Below are 27696 nucleotides of genomic sequence, written 5' to 3' on the forward strand. Positions count from 1 at the left end.
TCTCTTTTTGTAACAAAAACCGAAGAGTTCCCTCCGTAGCATGAAGTAGCTGGTAGGCCCATCTAATTATGTTCGCCACGGCCGAGGCAAAAGCACTAGTGATTCCAAATTCCAGCCGTAGGACCTGAACTGGAGTGGCAGTTGGGACCTTCGTTATTTTTTTCAGGATTTTACCCTCCTGACGGTCCATGAAGCCCCATTGTTGGATTGGAATACATTCCGTAGCGTAAGACAAGACCGCTGGTATTTTAGCTTTGTAAATTTTGATTAGAGAGGAAAAATGTCTGCTCCCCGTGGCGTTATATAATCTCGTTAGAGCACCTGCGTGTATTTCAGATTTATTCATTAGCTTATCGATGTGTTGTGAATTTGTTAGATTCTTGGTGAGAATCCTGCCCAGGTAGATATATTCTTTCTCTTCGTCGATTTTTTCCTCACCTAGCTTCCAAATATATTTGGCACTTTTCTTCCTCCCAGAAAAGGCTACAACTTTGGTTTTTCTTACATTCGGTATTAAATAATTGTCATTTGAATATTTAAACAGAATATCCAGAGTTTTTTGGAGGCCGTATGGAGTAAGATCGAAGAGGACTATATCGTCCGCATAGAGCAACTGGTGAACTCTTTGTTGGTTAATTTTTGGGGGCAGACTTGAGCCCTTTTGCAGTTGTATTGGCAAATCGCTGAGATATAGCGAAAACAACATGGGTGCAAGTAGACAACCCTGTTTAAGTCCGTTTTCGGTGTCTATTGTTTTCGTTAGTCCTTTTTGGCCCCCCATTTGAACACGGCACCATGTCGTTGTATGGAGACTTATTATTGCCTGTAGCAAATGCTCGTTAATTCCCAGGCTCCTCAATTTTTTCCATAGAGTAGGACGATCCACACGGTCAAATGCGGTTGAATAATCTATAAAAGCCATGTAGACCGTCTGTTTTCTTGTTGTGACGTATTTATCCAGAAAGAACTGGATTATTGCAATATTGTCCGTGACAGAGTGTTTGGGTCTGAAACCTGCCTGGAACATAGGGATCAGACCCATCGAAAAGGCCCAGTTTTTTAATTGCAATAATATCTCTGCCGCGAAGATTTTTCCGGTGGCGTCCATCAGGGCTATCTGGCGGTAGTTGCCTGCTACCTTTTTACAACCTTTTTTGTGGATAGGAATTATAGTGCTCCCTTGCCATGACTTGGGAACCTGACCAGTGGAAAAAATATGGTTGAAAAGTGGAGTTAGAAAAAGGCTCCATTCCCTGGAATTTATTTGTAGGGCCTTTATAGGGATTTGGTCTGGACCAAAGGCTCCTGAGCTTCTTGCCCTCCGAATATGTGTTTCAACCATTATAGTTGTAGTTTTCGGGATTGTTTTTTCCATAGATTTTTCCTTTACCTTATCTGGACTGTTTGTCAGTAATTTGTCTTCGTTTTTTTTGTACAGTTCTGTCAGGTAAATTTCCCACTCTTTCGGAGGAACAGGTACTGCGTGTAATTTCTTTTTTGTCCCAGATATCTTGGCTATTATAGACCAATACGTTCTTTGGTTTGGTTCTTTGGCAGCGTTTTGTAATTCAACCCAGTTTCGGTCTTCAAAGGATTTTCTCTCGCGTATTTTTTCTCTCTTGAGTTGGTTTTTCAATTTATTTATTTCTTTCTTTTTAGTAGGAGAGAAATGTAAGTATTGCGCGCGTATCAATTTGTTTAGGGTTTTCTTTGTCAATGAATTCCCTGTTTTGTTGTTATTTTTTCTTTTTGGAATTGTATCAGTTCTTTGAAGATTCCTTTCGGTTATTACCTCCTTGAGCTCGATGAGCATGGTCTCGAAGTTTTCGATAGGGTCTTCTGAGTATTGATTCCTTAAAAACTGTTGTTGATCGACCAAGTTTGTTATTTTACTCAACGAGGTGGGGTTCCAGAAGATTCGTCTCTGGTCGCTGCTTACCAAAGTTTCCTTTCTATCAAGGGTCATCAAGCCTTCTTCTTCAGACAGAGCCGACCAATTGGTAACTAGTTGCAGGACGGCATGATCGCTCTCTGGGGTAAAATTGGAACACAGATGGGACATTGTTTCAAGCTGGTCTTTACCACAGATGATATAGTCTATTATAGATGGTCTCCCATTTCCTTGTCTTGTATACCCTGCCGGGATATCGCCTTCCACATTCCCGTTAAGAATTGTTCCGTTTATGGCAAGCAATACAGATAACAGTGTTTTCCCTCTTTTATTGGATCGAATATCGTTGGGGAATTGGGGGATTACGTGTTCCAGGCGTTCTTCTTCCAGGATTTTTCCCCATTTTTTTATTTCTGTATTAGAAATTTTCCCATTAAAATCTCCCATGATTAAATAGGGTAAAGATGTGTGGGCTTCAATTATTTGTATGATAATTTGCAGGGTATCGTCATTTAAGCTGTCGTGGTTTTTTCCTGGAGGAGCATATACGTTGAAAAGCAATGTTGGTTTGGTTATAGTCAGATTGGAGGCTTTCAGAGACAGTTTCATACATTGCACGTTCTCACTGCTGGTTTCCACTATCTCTTGTGCCCACGAGTAGTCCTCTCTCATTAAAAAAGCCAGTCCCCCTTTGGCATGGCCCCGGTTAGAGGCTTTCGCATTTATATTATACACATAGTAACCTTTTTGTGAGAAGGGTTCTGTTGCCCAGGTTTCCTGCAAGGTCAGTATGTCGGGCTGGTTTCTGAGGACTTCCTTCATTTTTATGTTTGTTCTTCCAGCGATGTTCCACGAAATGATCTTTAGACCTTGGTTAAACGGGGTGCTTTTGGTGGGTAAAACCTTTATTATAGTTTAAAATCCCTGGTAGCCAGGTCCATGAGTTCTCCATCTTATTTTCTGCGTGTTCTTCCTTTGGTTCCATATGCCACACTTCCCTTTCCCCTTTTTTTACTCGAATTCTTAGTATCTCTTCTCCCTGTTCTATATCTCTGTTTTGCATACCCTCAAGGTGTCTTAAGGTCCCCGAGGGTCTTTGCCCCTCTTTCAATTGAAGTGAAGAAAAGAGAGTCGTATTACTATTAAAGGTTGGTTGTTCTTTATTTCCTTTATACTCCGGTTTCTCTATGATGTCATAACCAAAACGGTATATTATCTCTTTTTCTTTCAAAATGATACTTGGTATCACTGGAGACCAAAATGAGACTATTGCGATTTTACTTTGACCTCGCGTTGGAAGTGATACTAGGTCAATGTCGCTGCTAGTCATGGATTGAAGAGGTTTTATGTTTTGTAAGAGGTGTAGAATCCTGCTTCTGTTAAGAGAGATATTGTCAGTGGGAAATAGTTCTTCAAATTGAAGTACCTTAGTTTGTGTGGCATTCCAGCAGTAATTTTCTTTTTCAGAAAAGAGTTTCACAGTGTTTTCTTCTGTTGTCGTAGTAACCAAATTTACTGGGAGATATACCTCCGCCCTTGGGTTCAAGGCTTTCTTGCTATCTGTTGTTGTTCTTTTGGGGGATTCTTCTTTTTTACTCCTTCGCGGAGTACTTTTCTCGTCGTCTTTTGCTTGTAGATCTTTTTGTGGTATTGTATTTTTTTGAAATTTTAATTTTAATTTTCGTGCTTGCTTTTTTTGAATCCTTCTCATAGGTTTTTTCTTCCTTTTATTTTTCTTAAGCGTATCATCCTTAGTAGAGTTAGGTGTCATTTCTCCTGAGGATTTTTCTGATTTGACATCTACCTTTGATTCCTCGCCTTCTTTTGCAGATTCCTTGTCAGGTCTTCCCCTTCCCGTTTTTTTGTTGAATATCGGGTATTGTTTTTCCTTTTTTGGGGGATTTTCTCTAAACAGACGTTTCAGAGAGAATAGAGTGGATTCATTGAGATGGTCATTCTTTCTCATGTTATCGGTTGATTTGAAATTATCATCTGTTGTCTGAGTAGATGAATGACAGAAGATTTGCTTATTTTCATTTGGTTGTTGATTGTTATCATCTAGACTTCCTTCTGTGTTTTTTGAGGACTCTTTTTTCCTTTTCTCTTCAACTAAAAACTTCAAAATGCCGATTTGTACATCCAAAGTTTGATCAGAGTTTTCAAGGATGTTTCCTAGGAAGGAGAGAACTGATTCGAGAATTTCTTGTAATGTGAAGAGAGCCTTAGATATGGGAATAGCCGATTTTTCAAGGTTATTACTTTCTATTAAAAAAGGATCTAAAGAGGATTCTTGTTTGTGTATAGAGAGTTTTTTTGCGACTGTGTTTGTTAACTTTAACTCTGGGCTGTTTTCTCCATCTTTTTGGTTGAGTAAACATGAGTCTTTTTGTGTTTGAGGGCTCCCGTTACCCTTTATCATGAAAATTTCAGAGATCAGACTTTTTTGTTCTGCTGTATAATTTAAGATACTCAAGTCGTCTGGTTTGGGTACACCCTCATGGTTTTTTATAGGCGTTGATGATTTCACCGCACTAGTATTTGAATTTTCGGGTTGTTGATCTCTTATTGTGTGTGTAGACTTATTATTGTTAAACACAGTGTCGCTGACATTATGAGACAGATGGGGGGATGCCGATAGGCAAGATCTATCGTCCAAGCTTCCTGGTGTTTTATTTTCGAAAGCAGACGTTGTTTTTTCCGGTTTCTTTTTTGCCGACAATGACGAGAAATATTCACTGATTGCTGGGGTCAAGCTGCTGCGACCAGCTTTAATTCCGTTGTCAGTGGATTTTCTAACGGCTTCCTCGGTTCCCATTCGCTTCATAAAAATTGTTCGGGAACGTAGTTTCTTGAGACCCATTTTTTGTTTATAAAGAGGTTGCCACTAGTATCGCAACTCTGGACGTAGGGAGACGTAAAAAGAGGCCGTAATCTTTCTTTAAGAGTATGGCTCTACGGTGATCACTTTTTGATGTTTACTAAGGCGTGGATGTTAATGGGTTGGCCCGTCCCGTCCTCGGTCGTCCCCGGACGGCCACAGACGGCCCGCCCTTTGCCCGGGCTTCGCCCGGCGTCCCGCTCGCGTCCCGCGTAGCGTGGAGGGTGTGTCTTAAGTAGGAGCAGGGGGCGGGAAGAGACTCCAGGTGCGCTCAGGTCTCCACGCGCAGTACCCTGGGTCTCGCAGTCCCGTCCCCTGTCAGGCAGCCTCCGACGAGTGAAGGTGACGGAGCCTGTCTCCTTAGATTCCTGGAACAACAGGCAGCAGATGATCAGTGGGCTAGAGAGGATTCTGCAACACAAGCGCACAGAAGCAGCTACGAGCGGCTCCCGCGAAGCGGGGGCCGCGAGCTGTTGTAGCGCTTTCGTCCAATCAGATGTCAGCAGGCAATCAGTAGAGGCGGAGCAGGGGCGGGAAGAGACTCCAGGTGCGCTCAGGTCTCCACGCGCAGTACCCTGGGTCTCGCAGTCCCGTCCCCTGTCAGGCAGCCTCCGACGAGTGAAGGTGACGGAGCCTGTCTCCTTAGATTCCTGGAACAACAGGCAGCAGATGATCAGTGGGCTAGAGAGGATTCTGCAACACAAGCGCACAGAAGCAGCTACGAGCGGCCTGTAAATTAAATATTACTAGGGGGTGAGCAGCACTGGTTGTGCCACTCGCTTAAGTAGCCCTTTAAAGACATCTCAGGCCTGCCGTTGCAGAGGCTGTGTGTGCAGTTTAAACTGCAATTGAGACCTGGCAAAATAAACCTTTTGCCAGGTCCAAGTTTTCCTTTTTTAATGGATATAAGTCACCATAAGAGCACGCCCTGTACAGCCCAGAGGGCAGGATGCAGTGTATTTAAAAAGTAGGACATGTACTCTTAGTTTTACATGATCTAGTTGTGAACTACTAGATCATGAACTACTAGCAACTCCACCACCCTGCTGGACAACCTCGCCAACCTCGGACTTAAACAACTGGTCACTTCCCCCACCCACATCGCAGGTCACACCCTCGACCCTATCTTCACCTCCAGCAATCATGTCTCCTTCAGCCACACCATGAAGCTCCTTTGGACTGACCACAGCTGCGTTCACTTAACCTACAACAAGCCCAAACCCAACAACCACCCCCAACCAACTCTGCAAAGAAACTGGAACAAAATCACCATCGACCAGATCTCCTCATCGCTTCTTCTTAACCCCCCAGCCCATTCATCAAACCCCGACCAAGCCGCCACCAACCTCACCCTCTGGCTATCCAACAGCGCCGACATCCTAGCACCACTGAAAAAACGACAAAGCAAACTCAGCAGCAAGAAGGCCTCATGGTTCAACGATGATCTTAAGAAATCCAAGAAACTCTGCCGCTCCCTTGAGAAGGCCTGGAAAAAAGACCCAACCACCAGCACCAAGGACGCCTTCAAAAACGCCACCCGCATACACCATCAACTGATCCGAAAGGCCAAGAAAACCGCCTTCAAGGAACGACTAGATAACAACGCCCACAACAGCAAGGAACTTTTCAACATCGTCAAGGAATATACCAATCCCTCGGCCAACTCTAACGACATCACCCCCTCTCAAGCCCTCTGCGACTCCCTAGCCTCATTCTTCCACAACAAAATTGCAGACATCCACAACAGCTTCGACAACCAACCCGGAGACCAACTCACCCAACCATCTGCTGGACCTTCACCCCCCTCAAACATCCTTAATGACTGGAACACAATCTCCACTGAGGATACCATCCGCCTGATGAACTCCATCCACTCAGGTTCCCCCACAGACCCATGCCCTCACCACATCTTCAACAAAGCAGACTCCATCATAGCACCGCACCTCCGAGACGTCATCAACTGCTCCTTCAAATCCGCCACCTTCCCGGAAAGCTGGAAACACGCTGAACTCTGCGCCCTCCTGAAGAAACCCACAGCTGACCCCACCGAACTCAAAAACTACCGCCCTATCTCGCTCCTTCCATTCCCGGCCAAAGTCATCGAGAAAGCTGTCAACAACCAGTTCGCCGCCTTCCTCGAAGCCAACAAATCCCTCGACTCCTCACAGTCCGGCTTCCGAGCAAAACACAGCACTGAGACCGCCCTCATCGCAGCAACAGACGACATTCGTACCCTACTGGACAATGGAGACACAGTCGCCCTCATCCTCCTCGACCTCTCCGCAGCCTTTGACACAGTCTGCCATAGCACCCTTCTACAGCGACTCAGAAACATCGGAATCCAAGGAAAAGCACTGGAATGGATCACCTCGTTCCTCACCGGAAGAACCCAGAAAGTCCGCCTCCCACCATTCAAGTCAGAGGCCACTGAAGTCATCTGCGGCGTACCACAAGGATCTTCACTCAGCCCCACCCTTTTCAACGTATACATGAGCCCCCTCGCGGCCATCGCCCGCCAACACAACCTAAACATCATCTCCTACGCGGATGACACTCAACTGATCCTATCACTCACCAATGACCCTAGCACCGCCAAAACCAACCTACATGAAGGAATGAAAGAAGTAGCCGAATGGATGAAACACAGCCGTCTGAAACTGAACTCTGATAAAACAGAAGTCCTCATCTTAGGTTCCTCCCCCTCCGCATGGGACGACTCTTGGTGGCCAGAAGCCCTTGGAAAGGCACCCATCCCGACAGACCACGCACGGAACCTGGGCGTCATCCTGGATTCGTCACTTTCAATGAACAGTCAAGTCAACGCCGTCTCCTCATCCTGCTTCAACATTCTTCGCATGCTCAAAAAAACATTTCGTTGGATCCCCACGGAAACTAGGAAAACGGTCACCCACGCACTGGTCACGAGCCGCCTGGACTACGGAAACACCCTATACGCCGGGACTACCGCTAAACTCCAGAAAAAACTCCAACGAATCCAAAACGCCTCTGCCAGACTCATATTAGACATCCCGCCTAAAGAACATATCTCTGGTCACCTGAAAAACCTCCACTGGCTTCCCATCAATAAGAGGATCACTTTCCGGCTCCTAACCCACGCACACAAAGCACTCTACGAAATCGGACCAGAATGCCTCAACACACGACTGTCCTTCTACACCCCCTCCCGCCAGCTTCGATCTTCCAACCAAGCCCTTGCCACTGTACCTCGCATCAACAAGACCACCATGGGAGGTAGATCCTTCTCCTACCTGGCAGCTAAAACCTGGAACTCTCTTCCCACTCACCTTTGCCTTACCCAGAACCACCTAGCATTCAGAAAGCAACTCAAAACGTGGATATTTGACAAGTAACTCCCCACCCCTTCTCAAGCGCCTTGAGACCCTCTGGGTATGTAGTGCGCTATATAAATCCTTTGACTTGACTTGACTTGACTTGAATTTACATTTGCTTTTCACTATTGTAAGACCTATTTCTCTCGTAGGATAACATTGGGGTTGCTTATTATATCTTATAAGAGTAATTTACAAATGTGAAGATATAACTGATTCAAGTTTCGTGTCTCTGGATCCTAATTTAAAATCCTAACTTATGGTGAAGTTGAATTTGAAATTACATTTCTGAAAATGCCACTTTTAGAAAGTTGGCATTCTCTTACCTTAGACATTTGATGCCTCCAGCTGTTTCTTGTCACATGACTAGGTGAAGTTGGCAGTTGGGCTTTGTGTATTCCTCCAAGACGGCCACACACAATGGGATCTTAGGTGTGTCTCAGTGTGCCATCACTGGCTGGATGGGAGGAAGGAGCTGGACACAGACTCACTTACAGTTGAATAGGCTGTGTCCTGTCCCCACACGAAAGGCTGCATACCCTTTGTACCTAGCCTGGAGGCAGGCAAAGGAAAGATAGACATCTGTGCACTTAAAAGGCATATCTTTTAAAAACACCCTCACTTTAAAAGGCAAGCTTGAGTATAAATACCGAACCTCAGACACGACAATGCCAGTACACTTCTGGACCTGTGAATACTCTGCCAGGAAGAAGGACCGCTGTACTACAGAAGGACTGCCACTCTTCTGGACTGCCCTCTGCTGGACTCCTGCTTTGCTGCCATCTTCCCTTTTGCCTGGTTTAGAAGGACTGTACCTGCATCTCTTGAACCCAGAACCCAGAGTGACTCCAAGGGCTAGTTGGCTGTCCTCCTGATCTGGAGCCTCAAAGACATAACAGACAACCAACCTACTTGCATCTGCATCTAGACACTGCCATCTGTGAGTCTGCACTGCCAAGTAGTGCCATCCCAGTCCTGGAACATTGGAAGTGGGTCTGAGGTGCTTGCCAGCAGGGTGATGCATCTTTTCTGATGAGCGGCATCTTTTCTGATGAGCGGCGCACCTCCGAGCAGAAACCAATTCATCCCCTCGAGTGAGCTTCACATACTGAGCACCAATTCAGCATTGCCGCTGCTGCATGGATTGGACCCATCGCAAAAGACTTGCATCGCCACGGCAACTCGCATCTTGGGACCAATACATTGGCCTCAGAACCATTGCTGCACAACATTTTCCCTGGCTCAGCTCCTCGCATCTCTTATCGATGATAGCTTTGACGATGAAACTTTGCAATGCAGTTTTACCACTCATCGGAATTGACGCATTGCCACGACTGCGCATCGCATCCCTGACACCAGACTCCACATTACAAACCCAGTTGAATCTTCAACGTCGACGCAACAGTACCTCAAATGCATCTAAGAACCGACTCATCTCCTCAGCTGCGTGATGCATCTTCGACCCGGATCCACGGAAAGCTAGGTAACCAGGATTTAAGGTACTCTGGTCAGCATGCCTAACTGGGTCCCTGTAGCCAGCCTGGGCTCCATCGTTGTCGGCCTCACCTTGTAACTTTGTCCCGGCCTGGCACAACCATATATCCCCAATAGTGCTGTGCTCTTTTTGGTGCAATGTTCACTATACACTTTAAAAATCAATAACACTGATTCTAATAATTTGATTTTTGTCATTTTGGTATTGTTGTATTTATTACATTCAGGTCTATTATTTGAACCTAGTGTGAGGTATTTTATGTGGTGTTTTCACTGTTTAAGTATTGCACAAAAACTTTACACATTGCCTCCTAGTTAAGCCTGACTGCGCTGTGCCAAGCTACCAAAGGATGACAACAGGCTAATATGGGGGTTGTGACTTACACTTACAAGGATTGTGGTTGCTGCTTGACCAGAGTTCACACCACTGTCAACCAGTAACCCAATTTCTAACAACTGTGCACAAGTTATTGTTACTTGAGCTAACTACTACTGAGTTTAACTTGTAATTGCATAGTGGTGGCTGGGGTGCTTGGTACAGTAATTAAGGGTATGGAGTAATGATGGCCTTTATCCATTCACTAACGTGGCAGTGATGTGGGATTCTAACCTACTAACTCTACAACTATGAAACAAAACACAAAATATTCCTTTGCTTGGAACTAGTACTATTGGCTCATGAGTGATTGTCACCTGTGGTAGCATTAGCAGTGTCACAGGCACTGTTTACTAACTGTATCTTCCTTTCCTCTACAGGACATGTACTCTTGGATGCCTTATTCCTCCACTGTGCTCATCTTCCTATTCATCCTGAGTTTTGGACTAGGACCAGGTTTGTATCTCTTCTCTTTCTACCGCCTCACCTTTCATGGCCATTGTGACACTCCCAGTAGCACAAACTGGGGTAGCAACAAGTTTTGTGATCACCACAGGATGTACCTACACCTAATAAGAAGAGAGCTTGAGGACCACTGAGATCACAACCCATGGAAAAAGCCAACTGCTGGTGTCAGCACCATGTCCATCCTTTTTAGATATCCTGTCTGAGACATATGGGAACAAGAAAAAGTAAACAAGTACTACCATAGTTATCAACCCAACCTAATGTCGGAGCTGCCTATCCAACTCCTTGTATGCCTGGTTCTTTCTCAGCCTTCCTCGACCATCCCAAAGAGTACTCATAATCTGGAGCTACAGTAAAAGATGGTATTCTCCATAGTCTCAAAAATCATTAAAAAAACTGAAATTAGCTTATTGGGCTAAGGCGCTTCTTGCAGAAATCGTTGTATTACTTACATGTCACAGATTTGAATCCTGATGAGATGATTCAGTTTCCATACTTCCAAGATCAATAAAAGGGGTGCCATTCAGATGGGTAATCACATATTATTTAAGCGACTATGAACTCCGCAATTTGGGGTGTGTTATGCATTTTCTATTTACATTTAGGATTTCTAGTGTGTCACTCTCCCTACCTGGTCACACAAGCAAAGACACTGGTCATGAACAATATTCAACAGGTGCTTTATCATTGTAAGGGAGACAATGTCAGTTCTGGGAACATTTGGTGACCAGTGGGCCTTTCATTTTTAGAAACTAAACCTCAGATGGCTAAGGTGCTATTTGCATTTGGTTGTGATGTTTCTGATGATATTGCGCACAACTGTGGATCACAGTGTTTATTGTAGGGCATAATGAGGAACTAATTAAAGTAAGTAGGTGCTGCATGAGCCTGGTTAGCTTCATGTGTCAGGCAAAGTAGCTTAAAAGTCTCTTTTTTAATGAGACCTAATAGGGATATGAAAATTGGTCAACTTCATTGCTATGAAATGTAGCCCCCCTTAAAGTCCACTCAGGGAACGGTTATAGATTACATTTGCTGACATATTATGGTTTAGCATGTTTTATTATGTTAAATTGTCTTATATCACCTTACATAGAATGGTATGTCTTACATACATTTTACAGGCAAGAGGCTAGGAAGTGATTCACATCAAGCTATGGGGGTTATTCTCAAGAACGTGTGATAATTATTGCAAAATTACGTCGCAGTCTAACATGGGAAAATAACGCTGTGTTAACGTTGTATTCTCAACACGGCGGTACCATGAGATAGTCTCACGATAACGCATCAAATGAGGCGTCAAAATCAATGTGACGCCACAAAAATGCGAAACACAAATGTGAAAAAAGCTGCGATGTCCCAAACTGCGAAACAAAAATCAGCGATAACCAGTGACAGGCCTGTAATTTCTATACGTCCTGCGAGAAAATGCACCATAACAGCAGAGGAAAAAACTGTGAGATGACAATGTATGAGTACAACCTCACATCTGTGATGTAGAACAAATGTCCATTGTCCCCCATAAAATAGGCATCTCCTCACAAACAGTCACAATGTACATTGACATGCAGTCTGTATGTAAACTACGCCAATGCGTAAACATACATGGAACACACTGTGAAACCGCATCTCCCATTTATATTTCAGAGGGACAATAAATACCTCCTGCACACAGACGTGACATGTCTATGATTAATCAAGTATGAAAGCATGGACGAATGTAGGGGCAGTGACTTCCCCTTACGTACATGTTGCTCATGTTGTGGGACTTGAGTCACAGAGTGCAACCCTGCATCATGGTGGTACAAATGTGACCCCAAAAGAAGCCCTGTTATCACTTGTAGGACACAAATGACTACTAATATGTAATGATGTGGGACACATGTGAAATGCCGAAGAGTGGGATACCATACTATCTGTGACACACAAACATGGCACTTCAAATACGTGACACAATAAACAGCACCTCTGTAGAGAGGTGACGCACACACCTTCTATTATCAAATCATGAAACTGTTAGCACTACATGTTGCACTTACACTTGTCTGAATGATGTGCTTGTACAGATGAGTGACATGCATTCAGGTAATGTGTGTTGTAATGCATTTATTTTCACATGCTGTGCCTGTGGTCATTTTGTACTGTCCCATGATTGCTAAGGACTGTCACAAAGTGAAGCGCTTATGTGAAGAAATTGTCAATGTCAAAGTCAGTCAAAAATTAACTTTATTTGGTTTATCACAACCATAAAGTATACATATGCAAATTTCAATTTAGTAGAAAAAGGATAACATTCATTTTCTTAAAATATATTTTTCCGATTCTTAAAAAGTAAAACATTATTTTCCAGACCCCACTTTTAGGTTGTTTTGGCTTTTAAAAACAAAGTCTCTACTATTTTCATAAATTTTACCCCGCGACATATTAAAATGTTCGAACCCGCTCCCATCCAGCTGATGACAGCCTGCCTGCAGGTGCGGATCTGAAGGGTATTTAGGACTGGTTTCAACAAAATTCTTCTCTCATCTTTTATTGACTCGCACGTACACAGTAGGTGGCATAAGGTTTCCGTATGGCACCCGCATAGTCTACATCTTGACTTTTGGTGTGTATTTTTCCATGATGGAATCAAGTCTTTGGAGGAATGGTCGCCCAGTCTAAAAGCCATGAATTTCATTTTTAAAGATAGCTGAAAGTGTGCTACGAGGTAAGGTTGCAGGTATAATTGTTTATATGAATTTAATACAGTCCATGCGTGTCGACGTTTGGCCAAAGTCTTTTTGTCTTCTATCAGAGATAGAGCTTTTGCATTTAGTTTGCAAATCTTTTTAAAGGATGCTTCTTCCAGTTGGCTGTTCCAGATCTCCTCTATTTTAAGGGTTTCTAAGGTTGTGCGCAGATTGCCACCCCAAGAATTGGGTTCTTGTTGATCATATTGTTTTTTAATTTCTAGCAACATAGATTATTTAGTGATCCTAATTCTGGTGATCTAAGTTTCCAGCACCATTTCGCTAAGACCGCTTTCCTTTGATATGTTTCATTTTGCAAGCCAAATTCCAATCTTATTTGTGCTGGAGCTGATCCTTTGTAAAGGTTAAACACTGATTTATACATTTTTGTCTGGAGTGTGTTTAAAATTTATATGATGTTGTTTCCTCAATATGTTTGTCCTTTGTATATCATTGGAATGATCGTCTACTTGAGCCCGCCAATCTCACCACTTTCGTTTTTTTGATGTTTAATTCCAGACCTTCACAGTCAAAGTACTCCGTTAATTTGGATATTATTCTTTGGAGACCTATCGGTGTTTGACTTAAAACCACAATGTCGTCTGCATATTGTAAGAACTGGATGCATTCGTTGGCCAATTTGGTGGGTGTCCGTTCACATTCTGCAGATGACTTTCTAAATCTGCCAAATATATGTTAAAAAGGCCTGGAGAGAGCAATCAGCCCTGTTTGAGGCCATTTCTTATTTTTAATTCTGCGGATATTCGTCTCCCATCACAAAGCTTTACTTTTGCCCATGTTCCGCTATGTAAGGCTATTATAATGTCAATTAAAGTCAGCGGGAGACCCCATGTTTCAAGTTTTTTCCATAGGCGGTGTCTTGGAACTCGGTCAAAGGTGGATTTCAAATCTAAATAGCAGGCAAGTAGTCCGGTCTTCTTTTTTCCTGCTCCTTCGATTAGCAGTGCCAGTGCTGAAAGATTAGTTGTGCAACCCGTGCCTTCCATGAAACCCGTTTGGAATTTTGGTACTATTTTGTTTTTATTTATCCATTGTCGGAGGTGAATCAATATACAAGATGCGGAGAGCTTTGCCTCTACGTCAATTAGGGCTATCAATCTGTAATTCCCGGGTTCCATTCTACACCCGCTTTTGTATATTGGGTGGAAGATGTTACACTGCCAGGACTGCAGTATCTTTTTTTCCTTATAGAGATGATTAAATAGCGGCGTCAGGTATTTTGCCCAAAAATCGGGATCATATTTGAATAGGGCGTTTCGAATCCCATTGGGGCCTGCTGCTCCTTCCGCTTTCAGTTTTTTTATCAAGGCGGTTGTTTGTTAAACTGTTGTCAGAAGAGTGAGTTCTTCTAGGTCAGTACTTTCATGTTGATCATCTGTTCTTTGTCCGGTTTCTGCTTCTCTCTGAACCAAACTTTTTTTGAAGTCTTCATTTATTTCTTTGTGGGGTTGATTCCTGTGTGTATTATATAGGCTTTCAATATATTGAACCCATGTTGTTTCGCTGATTCCAATGTTATACTGTCCACCCGTTCCTTTTGATAATTTATTAATTATATTCCAGCATTCACCACTATTTGGTAGTTTGCTCGTCCTTAGCAAATCTTCCCAGATTGTCTCCATGTGCGATCTTTTCGCTTTTCTGCATTCCTCTTTATATTCTTTTCTCATTTTCAGTATTTCACTATTGTCTACTTTTTTTCCCAACCTCTTTTCTGCAGCCTTTGTTCTTAGTTTTTTCGCGATTTCCCTTTTTTCATCTCTTAATTTAGTGGTGTACCATGGATCTTTGTTAGCTTCTTGTCCATATTTTACTGATGTTTTTACCGAGAATTTTCCTAGCACAAGTTTGTGTAAGTTCTCCCATTTGATTTCGAGCTATAGGTTTTCAAGGGCCTCCATAGCTTTTACTTGTTCGAGCACCATTTCCATTATCTCATTTTTTTTTGGGATCCTTCCATTTAAGTTTCTTCAATTTGTGTATTTCCGGAACAGCGGCTAAAAATTCTATCTTTGTTTTTTCTTCAATGTTTATTCTCAGTGTAGTCTCTTGTGGAAAGTGATCACTCTCCTGTCGGGTTCCAATTTCAAAATGATCCACCATTTTTATTAGATCTTTACTAATTAGAGTGAAGTCTAGTGTGGAATTTTTCTTTCCACTGGAGAAGGTGGTTTTTGCAGGTCGATCTCCCTTCATGTTTCCATTTAAGATCGTTAGTCCTAGTGATTCCAGCTCGTTCCATATCTTTTGGATGTTATTTTTGTCCTGCATGGCTCTTGTTATATTACAATTAAAATCACCTGAGATAAACATCCCATGGAATTGGTGAGTTTTTAGTAAGGTTTTTATCAAATTTATTAGCGTTAGTAGTTTTTTTTACTTTTGTGGCCTTGTCTGGATGGATGTATATATTTATGATTAGTAATTTCCATCCTAAACTGTCTTTGCTTGCTTTATTCTCTAATTTGATAACTTGTATCCAGTTCTCCCCTGGATCGAGCGATTCAGTTTTCCAGTTTAGGTCATTTGTTATGAAAGTAGATAAACCTCCCCTTTTGTCAATGATGGTGTTCCTACGAGCTATTCCTGCTGCGTCTGCAGTGGGGTGTGGTCCACCTGCCTCATATTCATCATCATCGTACGGAACATCTGGCACTTGGATCCATGGGGAATTGGTGCGTACACATATGTTGTGCAACACACTACATGCAACGATCATCTTACACATGATGTCTGGGCTGTACAGGTGCCTTCCACCTGTGATGTTCAGGCACCTGAAACTCGACTTCAACACGCCAAATGTGCATTCCACGATGCCCTTGGTGCGTTTGTGGCCAAATTGTGCTGCGTCTTGGCCTGTGTGTTCGGGGCTCAGAGGGGTGTCATAATCTAAGAGCAGAGTGCATATCCTTGACCACCTGTGAAAGTGCAGAGAGACATTGCGTCAATAGTTGAGTCTGCATGATGTGTCGGCAGGCTCACTAGTACATTGGTGATATGTTGTGACATAGTGATTCCTGTTTGACATGTACTGCTTGAAGCAAATGAGCGGCATCAATGTGTATTACGTAGCCTCATTGCTGCTCCTCCATTGTCCCAGGCCGAATTACTAGTGTGCTTAGTGCGGGTGCATCACTTGCACCCCTATGACACACCATTGTCATGCCTGTCTGCGCATGTCCACAAGCCTGACAACGACACTGTGATGTGCGCTGAAGGGGGAAACAGCCTTTACAACGCAACTTTTACAACGCACTACCATTACAATGAAACTTTTACAACGCAACATCCATTACAACGCATGCAATTACAACACAACCATTACAACGCATGACACTACAACGCACACCACTACAACGCATGTCATTACAACGCAGTCATTACAACGCATACCATTATAACGCATAACATTACCATCCAACACTTACCCTATTATTGCACCCCCTGGAGTTAGAATAGTAATTTTTACCCCTACACTATCCAACACTTACCCAATGTTGCACCCCCTGGAGTTAGAATAGTAATTTTAACCCCTACACTATCCAACACTTACCCTACTGTTGCACCCCCTGGAGATAGAATAGTAATTTTTACCCCTACACTATCCAATACTTACCAAACATGCAATGTAATGTTATGTGTTGTAATGGTATGCGTTGTAAAGGTATTATGCGTTGTAATGGAATGCGTTGTAAATGTAGTTTTAAAATTTCGTTGTACTGGCATGCGTTGTAATGGAATGCGTTGTAATGGATGTTGCGTTGTAAAAAATACGTTGTAAAGGTATGCGTTGTAAAAGTTTGCGTTGTAACGTCATACATCCGCTGAAGGTGGGCGGCCACATGTGTGTAGGCCTATGGTAAGGATAGAGTGGCACAGATGTAGAGTTCATAGCTGGCTGAACTTGCCAAGCGATTGAGGGTAGACCTTGGCTTATGCAGGGGTAATAGTGACACACACAACAGTTGGCATGTATGATCCCTGATCCCCAGCGGGCTTGCGCTCCCTCACTTACCCCGTCGGCCGAGCACGCACTCCGGGTGAATGATACATTGCAACATTGTCCATTGCGGGACTGGGGTCGCTGACACTACAACAGAGACACACGCATTGGTTACTTCCTTGGCAAGGTCATAACTTAACCACGCCCAGTGCCCCAGATTGATCAACCACACCCCTACACTTGACTGTCATACACCAGTCCACACCGCTTACGCTGACAGGGGGGTACGACACAGCAAAGTAGCCCAGGTCAACCCTAGTGCCTGAGGCGACATAGTTGTGTCTGCTGTACACAGTACAATGTAATGTGGTAGGGCACGGGGCCCTCATGCATACATAATGACCACACAGACACACTTAGATAGTTTGTGGGAACGGGTACGGGCACACGCGTACGGTCCCTTTTATTGCCCGGGTCACATGTCCAGTGACGCCTGTGCTGGATGTGTGTGGGGTGAGTGTAAGCCAGCCGTCAGGGGCTGGTTGGTGCTGGCAACAACTACAACAGTGATCAGACAATAAGAAGTTCAAAGTTCAAACAGCAAGGGTCCATGACTTGAGCTGCACAGAGTTAGTGGCCCTGGATGCACTGCGGCTGGCACAGGCACACAGTCACGGGACGGTGATTTGCGGTGCACTGAAGTAGGGCCACACAGGCTCAGTGGGCCCTCGTCAATGTCCAAGGTGAATGTCGTGGAGGGATGCGGGGGACAGTGGAAGGTGTTCTTCCAGGGCATGATGCAGAGAATAGAACCAAGCAGAAACAGGCAATATGGAGGAGATGAATGCTACAGACTCATTTTTACCACCAGGTCAGTATCGGCTACATGATGATGAGGACAACCCCCAGGCCATATACTAAGACCCCATCAAAGTTCAACCAGTGAGAGTCCATGTATGTCGGGGAACAAACTTTGTGGCACCGGAGCTAAAAGGGTATTCAGTCTGCGATGAGGCCTGTACAGTGATATAAGCTCTGCCATAAATAAATCAAGGCTCAGTTCCACATGAGTGACCTACTCGACCGCAGTGTAGGCCGGAGGCAGCGGAAAGCAGGGACACACAGCCACATGTTGTTGGCTTGCGATGCACAGAGTTAGTGACACCAGAGCAGTTGTTGGTAGTGTTCCATCACCTCCATGACGATGGTCCTTTTTTCCTCCGGACTGAAATGTGTCTTCCTCTTACACCTCTCCTTGCGTGCAATGATATGAACTCTGCCATTGAGAAATCAAGACTCAGTTCCAAATGTTTGACCTACTTGACCACAGTGTGGGCTGAAGGCACTAGTCAGCAAGGGACCACAGACCGGCGTGGTTGGAATGCTATGCACAGAGTTGGTGGCACCACACCGAAGGGAGTATATTGATGTAAATGCAGCCATTGACATATGAACTCGGCCATAATGATATCAAGAATCTATATATATATATATATAATATAAAAAGGGAGATCATGGTAAGCCAGAGAATTATAGATTAATCTCCTTGATTGACGTGGAAGCCAAACTATATGCCTCGTGCCTATTGAACCATCTGCAACATTGGATGGAGGAACAAAACATCATCCCCAACTTCCAAACAGGATTCAGGCAAGGCATGGGCACTCAATCGAACCTTGCAACCCTAGCCCTCTTGATGGAACAGACGAAAAGAAGTAAAGTCCGCCTCCTAGCCTGTTTCGTGGATATCAAATCAGCATTTGACAGAGTGAACAGGAATACTTTATGGAGCAAACTTAAAAGATGGGGCATACCAAATGCACTCCTCACCGCCATTGTAACTTTGTACACCGACACCTGGATAAGAGTCAAGCTAGGAAACGGGTCAAGCACCATTGTAAGTATTCCAACACAAAGTGGTCTGAAGCGAGGCTGTGTCTTGGCCCCAGGTCTTTTTAATCTGTACTTATCGGACATTGCTCGATACTTTGAAAACCCATATTGCCACCCCCCGAAACTGGCCAACAAGCCAGTCGCAATTCTCCAATATGCAGACGATATAGTCCTGCTAAGCCAAACCCCAGTGGGACTACAAAGATCAATAAACAACCTGGCATCCTACTTGGATTCGAATCAGCTAGAGATAAACAAAGATAAAACAAAAATCGTTCGTCTGGTTGACAGTAGGAAACTAAAGTTTAAATGGAGGGTTAAGGGGGCCCACGTGGAAGAAATAAGTTCATACAAATATTTGGGCATAATTATCGGGCAGGGCACAAGTCACAAGGACCACAAAATGTCCCTCAAAGCAAAGACCCAGTCCCTGATTTATGCCTACAGATCCCGTAGAAAATTGGACTGCCCTAACCACTCGCATTTGTTAAAAGTTATGGCTGCTCAAATCCAACCAAGCTTGTCATACGGTCTTATCCCCTGGTGTGGCAAAGATTCGCATTTCCAGAATGAATTGCAGTCAAAAATCTATAAAGTAGTTTTTGATTTGCCAAAATGTGCCTCACCCGCCCAGGTAAGACTGGAATTCGGGCTTCAGGACCCCAAATACAGGGAAATGTGCAACGTTTCCAGTTATCCGAAGTGGACACTCTAAATAGACTCTGCTGGGATGAAGTAAGGTCACAGAAAGAGCAAGAAACCCCAAACTCTTGGGGGAGCTACCTGAGTACATCTTTGGCCACTTTGGAATTCCAATCAGCATGGAACAACAAGATGGACCGAGCGTCCTTTAACAAAATCGCCAATGTCGCAAGTAAAAAGAAATCTATATTGGAAGACAAATCTGCACTCACAAAGAGACGGCATGGATGGACAGTTATGAACTCATACAAGTCTTTGAAGCCACAAACCTACTTATCTGCCAATTTTAGTTCCTTTTTGAAGATGCACTTTTTGAAGTTCAGAATGGGGGTGTACGTCTCCAAGGACTTATTCCCCTCTTGGTTGACAGTTTTCGACTCAGAACACTGTTGCTTATGCGGATACCAAAAGGAAACCTTGGCCCATTTGCTGTGCGCATGCCCAGTCATGTTAACCCAAAGGAGACAATACCTAAAGATGATTTTTATGAACCTGAACATTCACTCTAGCAGACAAGCAGTGATAAGGTGGCTGGAGGGTTCGTCATGCATCTTGGCTTGCCGAGGAGTCAAGTTTATGAGATTAGTCAACAGCTGCTTATTGCAAGCGGATGATCTTTAATCATAATTGTACGTAACAAACTCCCATACCTCTTAAAGTGGTGGGTACATAATTCAAATTTTTTGCTGCAACTTGATCTAAATATAGTTTTAGAATGATTTTAAAATAACAGATTTTTTACACATTTGAAATGTATGGGAGTCAGAGCACAGTTGCACTTTTGTATATATGACACCTCTAGTTGTTTGAGAAGATGAAACTTATTCTTTTTTTTATGTAGGGGTGGGGAATTGTGATGATTTTAATTAATCAAGCAATACACATTAAACTTGAAAACTTGATATCAAGAATCAGTTCCAAATATGTGACCTACTAGACTGCAGTGTAGGCCGGAGGCAGCGGTGGAGTATGTCAACGAGAAACGAATACTGCGGGCCTGTGTCGCGGAGGCCGTGATGGTCTAAGGAGGCTGCCAAGGTCTCGGGCCTCGGGCTTGGAGCTTGCACTGGCACGTGGTGGGCCCTCCTTGACAAACGCCGGTGTCGGCAGGTGAACAGTGAGGTCTGGCTGCACAGGGGCAGCCAAGACGGGTTGCGGTAGGCGCACAGGATCGCAGGCACCACCGCTTACGGCGAAAGCATCAGCCTTGTGGCGAGGTGAGAGGCGCTGCCCTGGCAGACACATTTGGCATTCTGGAAGATAACCACGCCCAGAGCTACGTGCTTATTATTCACACCCCTACCCTGGCCTGGCATACGCAGGGCCAGCCCACTCCGCTCACGCTTACAGGGTGGGACGTAACAAGCTACATTTTTGCGATCTTCTCCACTGGCTGGGGTGACATGGTTGCGTCCAATGTCCACTATGCTCCAAACACCAGCAGTATATGTCGACATGGATATGCCCGTGGTCTGCATACTGCAGTCTGGCCAGCACATCCACGCCACATTTGGCATTCTGTACGTTCTCATTATTATTATTATTATTATTATGTTTCTTATATAGCGCCGGAATCGACCCCCTAAGGGGTATCTCCGCGCTTGCCTTGGGAACCCGTCCTGGCTTTTCCCTGTGAGATAGCCCCTACAGGGCATCCCCAAGGTGAAAGCCAGGCATCCCGCCGCGGTGGGGGCCGTTGTGGAGATTAAGCAAGCTTAATGCCCAGAGTTGCAGAGTGTGAACCCATGATTAGGTCAGGCACCGAAGCGAGAATTATCGAGTCCATGGACATTTGAGCTCAAGACCCTGCCGCGTCGGGAATTGAACCCTGGTCCCGGGTCTGACCTCTGCTTCAGGGTCTGCCTGCTCTAACCAGTGAGCCACACTTCTCCACTCATGGGTCACTTGCCTCCTTTGCACATGCCTGGTTCCCAAATCTCCCCACATTCTTCTATTGTGTGGCTGAGGTGCCATGCCATTGATGGCTCATGTACATGGCTAGCCCAGGTTACCACAGTAGGTTTTGCTGTCATGTATGGTGGGTGGTCATGTTGTTTGGCATGTTTTATGTGAGTTTGTAATGTGTTCATTACCAGATTTGTGAGTTGCATGATTGTAGATTTGGGGTGTGTGGTGTGTTCATTTGGAACTTACCAACGAGCAGAGCATTTCCATAGGTGCCATCCTGGAAGCACCGGTTGATGATGGACTGTCGGAAGATGCAGGAATCATGCACACTGCCTGTGTAGTTGGCGACGACTCTGGTGAAGAGTCCCCGGTGGGCCACTATTGCCTGCACATTGATGGAATGATTGTTCTTTCTGTTGTGGTAATTGTTTGCTGTGTCGGCAGGGGGCACAAGTAGGACATGTGTGCAGGCAATTGACCGCAACACGTGCAGGAAGCCGGCTATGGCATAGAAGCCATGCTTGTTCTCCAGATGTTCCTGTGCAGTGTGAGGCAAGTGAAGGTACTGGGGTACCAAGATGATGATGGCATCCAAGACAGTTGTGAGGAACTTTGATAGGGCTGGCTGTGAGACTCCTCCGACTCTGGCAGTTGTTGGTTGGAAGGTACCAGAGGCCAACATTTGCAGCACAGCCAGCATCTTTGTCTGCGGAGGGATGTTGGTTGTCCGCTGTGTTGGTACCATCAGCCTGTGTGCTATGATGTTCAGGATGCGGAGGATGGTTGTTCTTTTGAGCCTGTAGTGGGCAATGACATCCTCTGGTGTTAGGTCTGTGAGGCTGGTGCATTTTCTGAAGGTCCGCTGTCTTTGTCTATGCTGCCTCAGTGGTAGTTTGAGGGGGCAGGGGGTGAGTCCGGGGGGGTTGCAGGCCTGGTGGTGGTGGCAGTGGGTGTTGTGTCCCTATTGGGGCTCTGAGCTGCATGATCAGTAGCTCCATGGCATCTGTTGTTCTTCTGGTGTGGCCCTGGGCTGGCCTCCATTTTATGGTGCAGGTTGTCGTCTGACTTTACACCAGGTAAGACCAGGGGTTAACTTCCTGCTGCTAACGCGCCTTATCACCTGTTTTCAATCAATCAATCAGTGAACTTGTAAAGCGCGCTACTTACCCACGAGGGTCTCAAGGCGCTGAGGGGGTGCTGCTACAGTTCGAAGAGCCAGGTATTGAGGAGCCGTCTGAAGGTGAGTAGGTCTTGGGTCTGCCGCAGATGGGTGGGGAGGCTGTTCCAAGTCTTGGCGGCGAGGAAGGAGAAGGATCTGCCGCCAGCGGTTGTTCGTCGGATGCGTGGGACGGCGGCAAGGGCGACGGCTGGTGGAGTGGAGCTGGCGGGCGGGTGTGTAGAAGTTGATTCTGATGTTCAGGTAGGCTGGTCCGGTGTTATGGAGTGCTTTGTGTGCGTGGGTGAGGAGCTTGAAGGTGATCTTCTTGGTGATGGGGAGCAAGTGCAGGTCTCTTAGGTGGGTGGTGATGTGGCTGCGGCGGGGGATGTTGAGGATCAGTCGGGCTGAGGCGTTTTGGATGCATTGTAGTCATCACAAGTGTTTGGCCAGGATTCCTGCGTAGAGTGCATTGCCATAGACCAGCCTGCTACTGACGAGGGCTTGGGTAACTGTTCTTCTGGTTTCGGTTGGGATCCACTTGTAGATCCTGTGAAGCATGTGGAGGGTGTTGTAGCAGGAGGAGGAGACGGCGTTGACCTGCTTTGACATGGAGAGGGTGGAGTCGAGGATGAATCCTAGATTGCGTGCGTGGACCGTGGGTGTTGGAGCTGTTCTCAGTGCGGTCTGCCACTAGGAGTCGTTCCACGCAGAGAGGGTGGAGCCGAGGTTGAGGACTTCCGTCTTGTCCGAGTTCAGCTTCAGGCAGCTTTTCCTCATCCAGTCGGCGACGGCCTTCATTCCCTCATGGAGGCTGGTTTTGGCGGTGTGTGGGTCCTTGGTGAGGGAGAGGAGGAGCTGGGTGTCGTCGGCATAGGAGATGATGTTCAGGTCATGCTGGCAAGCCATTTGTGCGAGGGGGGCCATGTAGACGTTGAACAGCGTCGGGCTAAGGGATGAGCCCTGAGGTACTCTGCAGATGATGTCAGTGGCTTCGGATCGGAAGGGTGGGTGGTGGACTCATTGGGTTCTGTCAGAGATGAACGACGTGGTCCAGTCCAGGGCCTTCTTCTGGATTCCGGCTTCTTGGAGGCGTGTTCTTAGTGTGCAGTGGCAGACCGTGTCGAAGGCTGCTGACAGGTCCATGAGGATGAGGGCTGAAGTTTTGCCGTTGTCTAGTTGGCGCCTGATGTCGTCTGTGGTGGCGATGAGGGCTGTCTCGGTGCTGTGGTTTTGTCTGAATCCGGACTGGGAAGGGTCTAGTATGTTGTTGTCCTCGAGGTGGCGGGTGAGCTGTATGTTGGCGATATTCTCGATGACCTTCGCCTGGAAGGGGAGCAGGGAGATAGTCCGGAAGTTCTTGAGGTCTTTGTGGTCCACCTTGGGCTTCTTGAGGAGGGTGTTGATTTCGGCGTGCTTCCAGCTTTCCGGGAATGTCGCTGTGTCAGAGGAGATGTTGATAATCTTCCGTAGTTGGGGTGAGATGGTTGCATCAGCTTTGTTGAATCGTGGCGTGGGTAAGGGTCTGACGGAGATCCTGAGTGGATGGAGTTCATGACCTTGCGTGTCTCGTTGTCGTTGACGTGGGTCCAGGAGATCAGCTGGTTGGTGCCGGAGAGGGTCGGGGTGGGGTCTGTTGCGGTCGGGGCGGGTGATGTGTTGAAGCTGTTGTGGATGTCTGTGATCTTGCGATGGAAGAAGGTGGCCAGTAGATCCTGCGAGGGCGGGATGTCGTTGGTGTTGGCGCTGGGGTTGGAGAATTCCTTCACTATGTTGAAAAGCTCTTTGCTGTCGTGTGCGTTGTTGTCCAGGCGGGTTTTGAGGGAAGATCTCTTGGCTGATCTGATGAGGTGGTGATGTCTGCGGGTGGCGTCCTTGTGGGCTGCGTGGCTGTTTGGTGTGCGGTCGTGGAGCCACTTCTTCTCCAGCTTCCCGCATGTACGTTTGGAGGTCTGGAGTTCTTCGGTGAACTAGGTGGCTTTCTTGCTGGGGTGGTTGATGGAGGGTTTCTTGAGCGGTGTGAGGGTGTTGGCGCAGTCGTCGATCCACTGTCTGAAGTTTCGGGTGGCGGCATCTGTGTTGGTGGGGTCGGTTGGCAAGTTATCGGCGAGCGTGAAGGTCAGCTGGTCTTAGGTGACTTTGCTCCAGCAGCGGCAGGGCAGCTGTTGGGTGTGGTGGTGCATGGTTGGTTTCTTGAAGGTGAAATGGATGCAGCGGTGGTCGGTCCAGTGGAGTTCAGTGGTATGGTTGAAGGCGATGTCGGTGCTTGTAGAGAAGACAGGGTCGAGTGTGTGGCCGGCGCCGTGGGTCGGTTCGGTGACGAGTTGTCGGAGGCCGAGGTTGTCGAGGTTGGCGATCAGGGTGGCGGAGTTGGCATTGTTGTTGTTCTAGAAGTGGAAGTTCAAGTCCCTGAGCAGGATGTAATCTGTGGGGGCGAGTGCGTGGGTGCTGGCGAGGTCGGCGATGGAGGCACTGAAGAGGGCCTGGGGTCTGGGGGGTCTGTAGATGAGTGTTCCTCTGAGTGTGGTGTTGGGGTCGGTGTGGATCATGAAGTGAAGGTGTTTGGCAGAGTTGAGGGAGTCGTCTGCGAGGGTGTGGACCTGGAGGGTGGACTTGTGGACGATGGCTATTCCTCCTCCAATTCCGTTGGTGCGGTCTCTGCTGGAGATCTTGTAGCCGTCCGGGATGGCTATGGTAATGTCCGGTGCCGCGGAGTCGTTCCACTAGGTCTCGGTGAGGAAGGCAACATCTGGGGCGGAGGTGTCGAGCAGGTCCCAGAGCTCTACAGCGTGTTTGCATGCGGAGCAAGTTTTGAGGAGTATGCAGCGAAGGTTGTTGTTGGGTCCGGTCCTGGGAGGTTTGGTAGTTCTGTCGCAGGTGAAGTGGCAGGTGTGGCAGGAGAAGGGTCCGTGGGTTCGTTTCGGGGCAGCCTGGAAGCAGCAGTGGTCTCGGTTGGTGTTGAGAGCGCGGAGGGTGTCGGCGTCATACCGGAGTCTGGCGTCGTGGCATGCGTGGGGTCTAGGGGATCTGGCGCCGGGTGCGGTCCAGGCGCGGACGGGCGCAGACGAGCTTGCCTTTGGCGCGCCTTCGGCACACCAGCGGCGCGCCCGCTGCACGCGGCCGTTGCACGGCCGGGCAGCGGCCGCCATTTAAGGCGGGTGAGGGAGGTGAAGCTGGGAGGCGGTAACGAGGCGGTGAGGGTGCGTGGCCGCAGGGGGCAGCGGCGGGAAAGCGGGAAACAAAAGGCAAAAAGGGGGGTGGGGGAGCGAACTGGGCAACAGCGAGAAAAACGGAGCAAGTGGACACAGAATAACAGGAAGAAAATACAAGATAGGACAAACTCAATACAAAAGGCAAGTTAAAAAGGCAAATTAGGGAAAACCAGTGTACAGCGGTGAACTGGGGCACCGAAGACTCGAACACACGCAAGGAGCGGCAGCTGCGGGGCGAGCACACACAGGTGGTGCTGTTCGGCAGTAGGGGATGACTTGGCCTTCAAGCAGGGTCAGTGGGATCTTATTGTCATTGAGAATGTTGCAAAGTGGTGTTTTTGCCTCTTTATTCATGGGAACGCCTACTCTGCATCTCATTAGCGTTTGTTGCCGGGGTCATCTGTGGCGATGTTTTTTGCGGCTGCTATCACAGGAAAACTAGTGATATAGGCTGGTAGCGCCAGCTTGTGAATAGGGCAATACATTTATTGCACTTTGGCTGTGATAAAGTGCCGATAACTCGGCGATAAGTCCTTGAGAATATGCACCTCTGTGTATTTTTTAACGGGCATACTCCACATATAGCAGTCACATACACAGGGGAATGTAGATTAGATTGCTACTTAAAACAAGCAAAATGTCCAAGGTAGAGAAGGGGACTTCCTCAGCTTAAGACTGGGCCAATTATAAAACATTCTTGCATGGTACTGACCTTAGAAGACGTTCGGTAAAGGAGAGACTTTAACACCATATGATGGTTCTTGAGGGAAAATCTGCATTTTCACTGCTATGAAGTAGTTAACAGTTTTGGATTAATTGTGTAAATATTAAACATGATGCTGAATAGAAAAAGTGGTGTGTCTGGATAATATCCAGTCAAGCATACCAAGGCATACTGTGTGCTTGTTTGATGATATTGGTCAACAAAACCATGTACTGTGGAAATATCAATATTAGGTATGTCAATTTATTATTTTCTGGACCGCTCGTTTGTCATACAAATGTTAATAAAAATTGTTTTTGTTTTTTTTACTTTTGAGTGTGCATAAGATTTAGAGTTGATTAGATGTTACTCAGCAAGCACGATTGAGTACCCAATGTAAATGGTGAATGTATTATTCATTTTAATTTCCTTCGTAGTCTAGAGTATTATTTGTTAACTATATTACCCGTGGAAATTTCTTCTTGTTATTTAAAGTTTGTATTTTTTTGAGGAATACCTATAGATAATGATGTAATAATTGTGCTCAGACCATGACTAATTTTGGTTTTACTTTTTTGTAATGAGGTAAGGCTAGTCTGGAAAAAAATAGATTACATATTTTCGATTTGATTAATTGAATATCTAATCCATAAAAGTGTAATTTTGCTTGCTGGTCTTGTAATCTACAAACCACTAGTTTAAACAGTCACACCCTCTAAAATGACAGAAGCCAGGCAGTGTTTCTTTATCTAGAGATTTCTTTACATTCTTCTTCATTTTGGAATTCCCCTTCTAGGTAGTGTATCCTGCCCGCTACCCACAGAGCTCTTCCTGCAGACTTACAGACCAGCCTCTCTCACCTTGTACGGATTCATGAACTGGTTGGGAATGTTCGTTTTAGGACTTGGTTTCCCTTTCCTTGTGGTGAGATATTTTTATGACATTTCGTAAGGCACAAACGTGGAAGGGTGG

At 45.9% G+C, this 27696-nt stretch overlaps 1 protein-coding gene across 1 annotated transcript in view; it reads left to right on the forward strand.

Moving 5' to 3' along the window:
* The window catches only part of LOC147679018 (solute carrier family 2, facilitated glucose transporter member 11-like), a 649876-nt gene that overhangs the window by 602740 nt on the left and 19440 nt on the right, over nucleotides 1-27696 (forward strand). The window contains exons 10-11 of the mRNA XM_086942752.1: nucleotides 10370-10445; nucleotides 27521-27648. Of these exons, the coding sequence (XP_086798878.1) occupies nucleotides 10370-10445; nucleotides 27521-27648 (204 nt within the window). The remainder of the gene's footprint in view (nucleotides 1-10369; nucleotides 10446-27520; nucleotides 27649-27696) is intronic.

The sequence above is a fragment of the Lissotriton vulgaris genome, chromosome 11, assembly GCF_964263255.1.
Source record: "Lissotriton vulgaris chromosome 11, aLisVul1.2, whole genome shotgun sequence".
NCBI lineage: Eukaryota > Metazoa > Chordata > Amphibia > Caudata > Salamandridae > Lissotriton > Lissotriton vulgaris.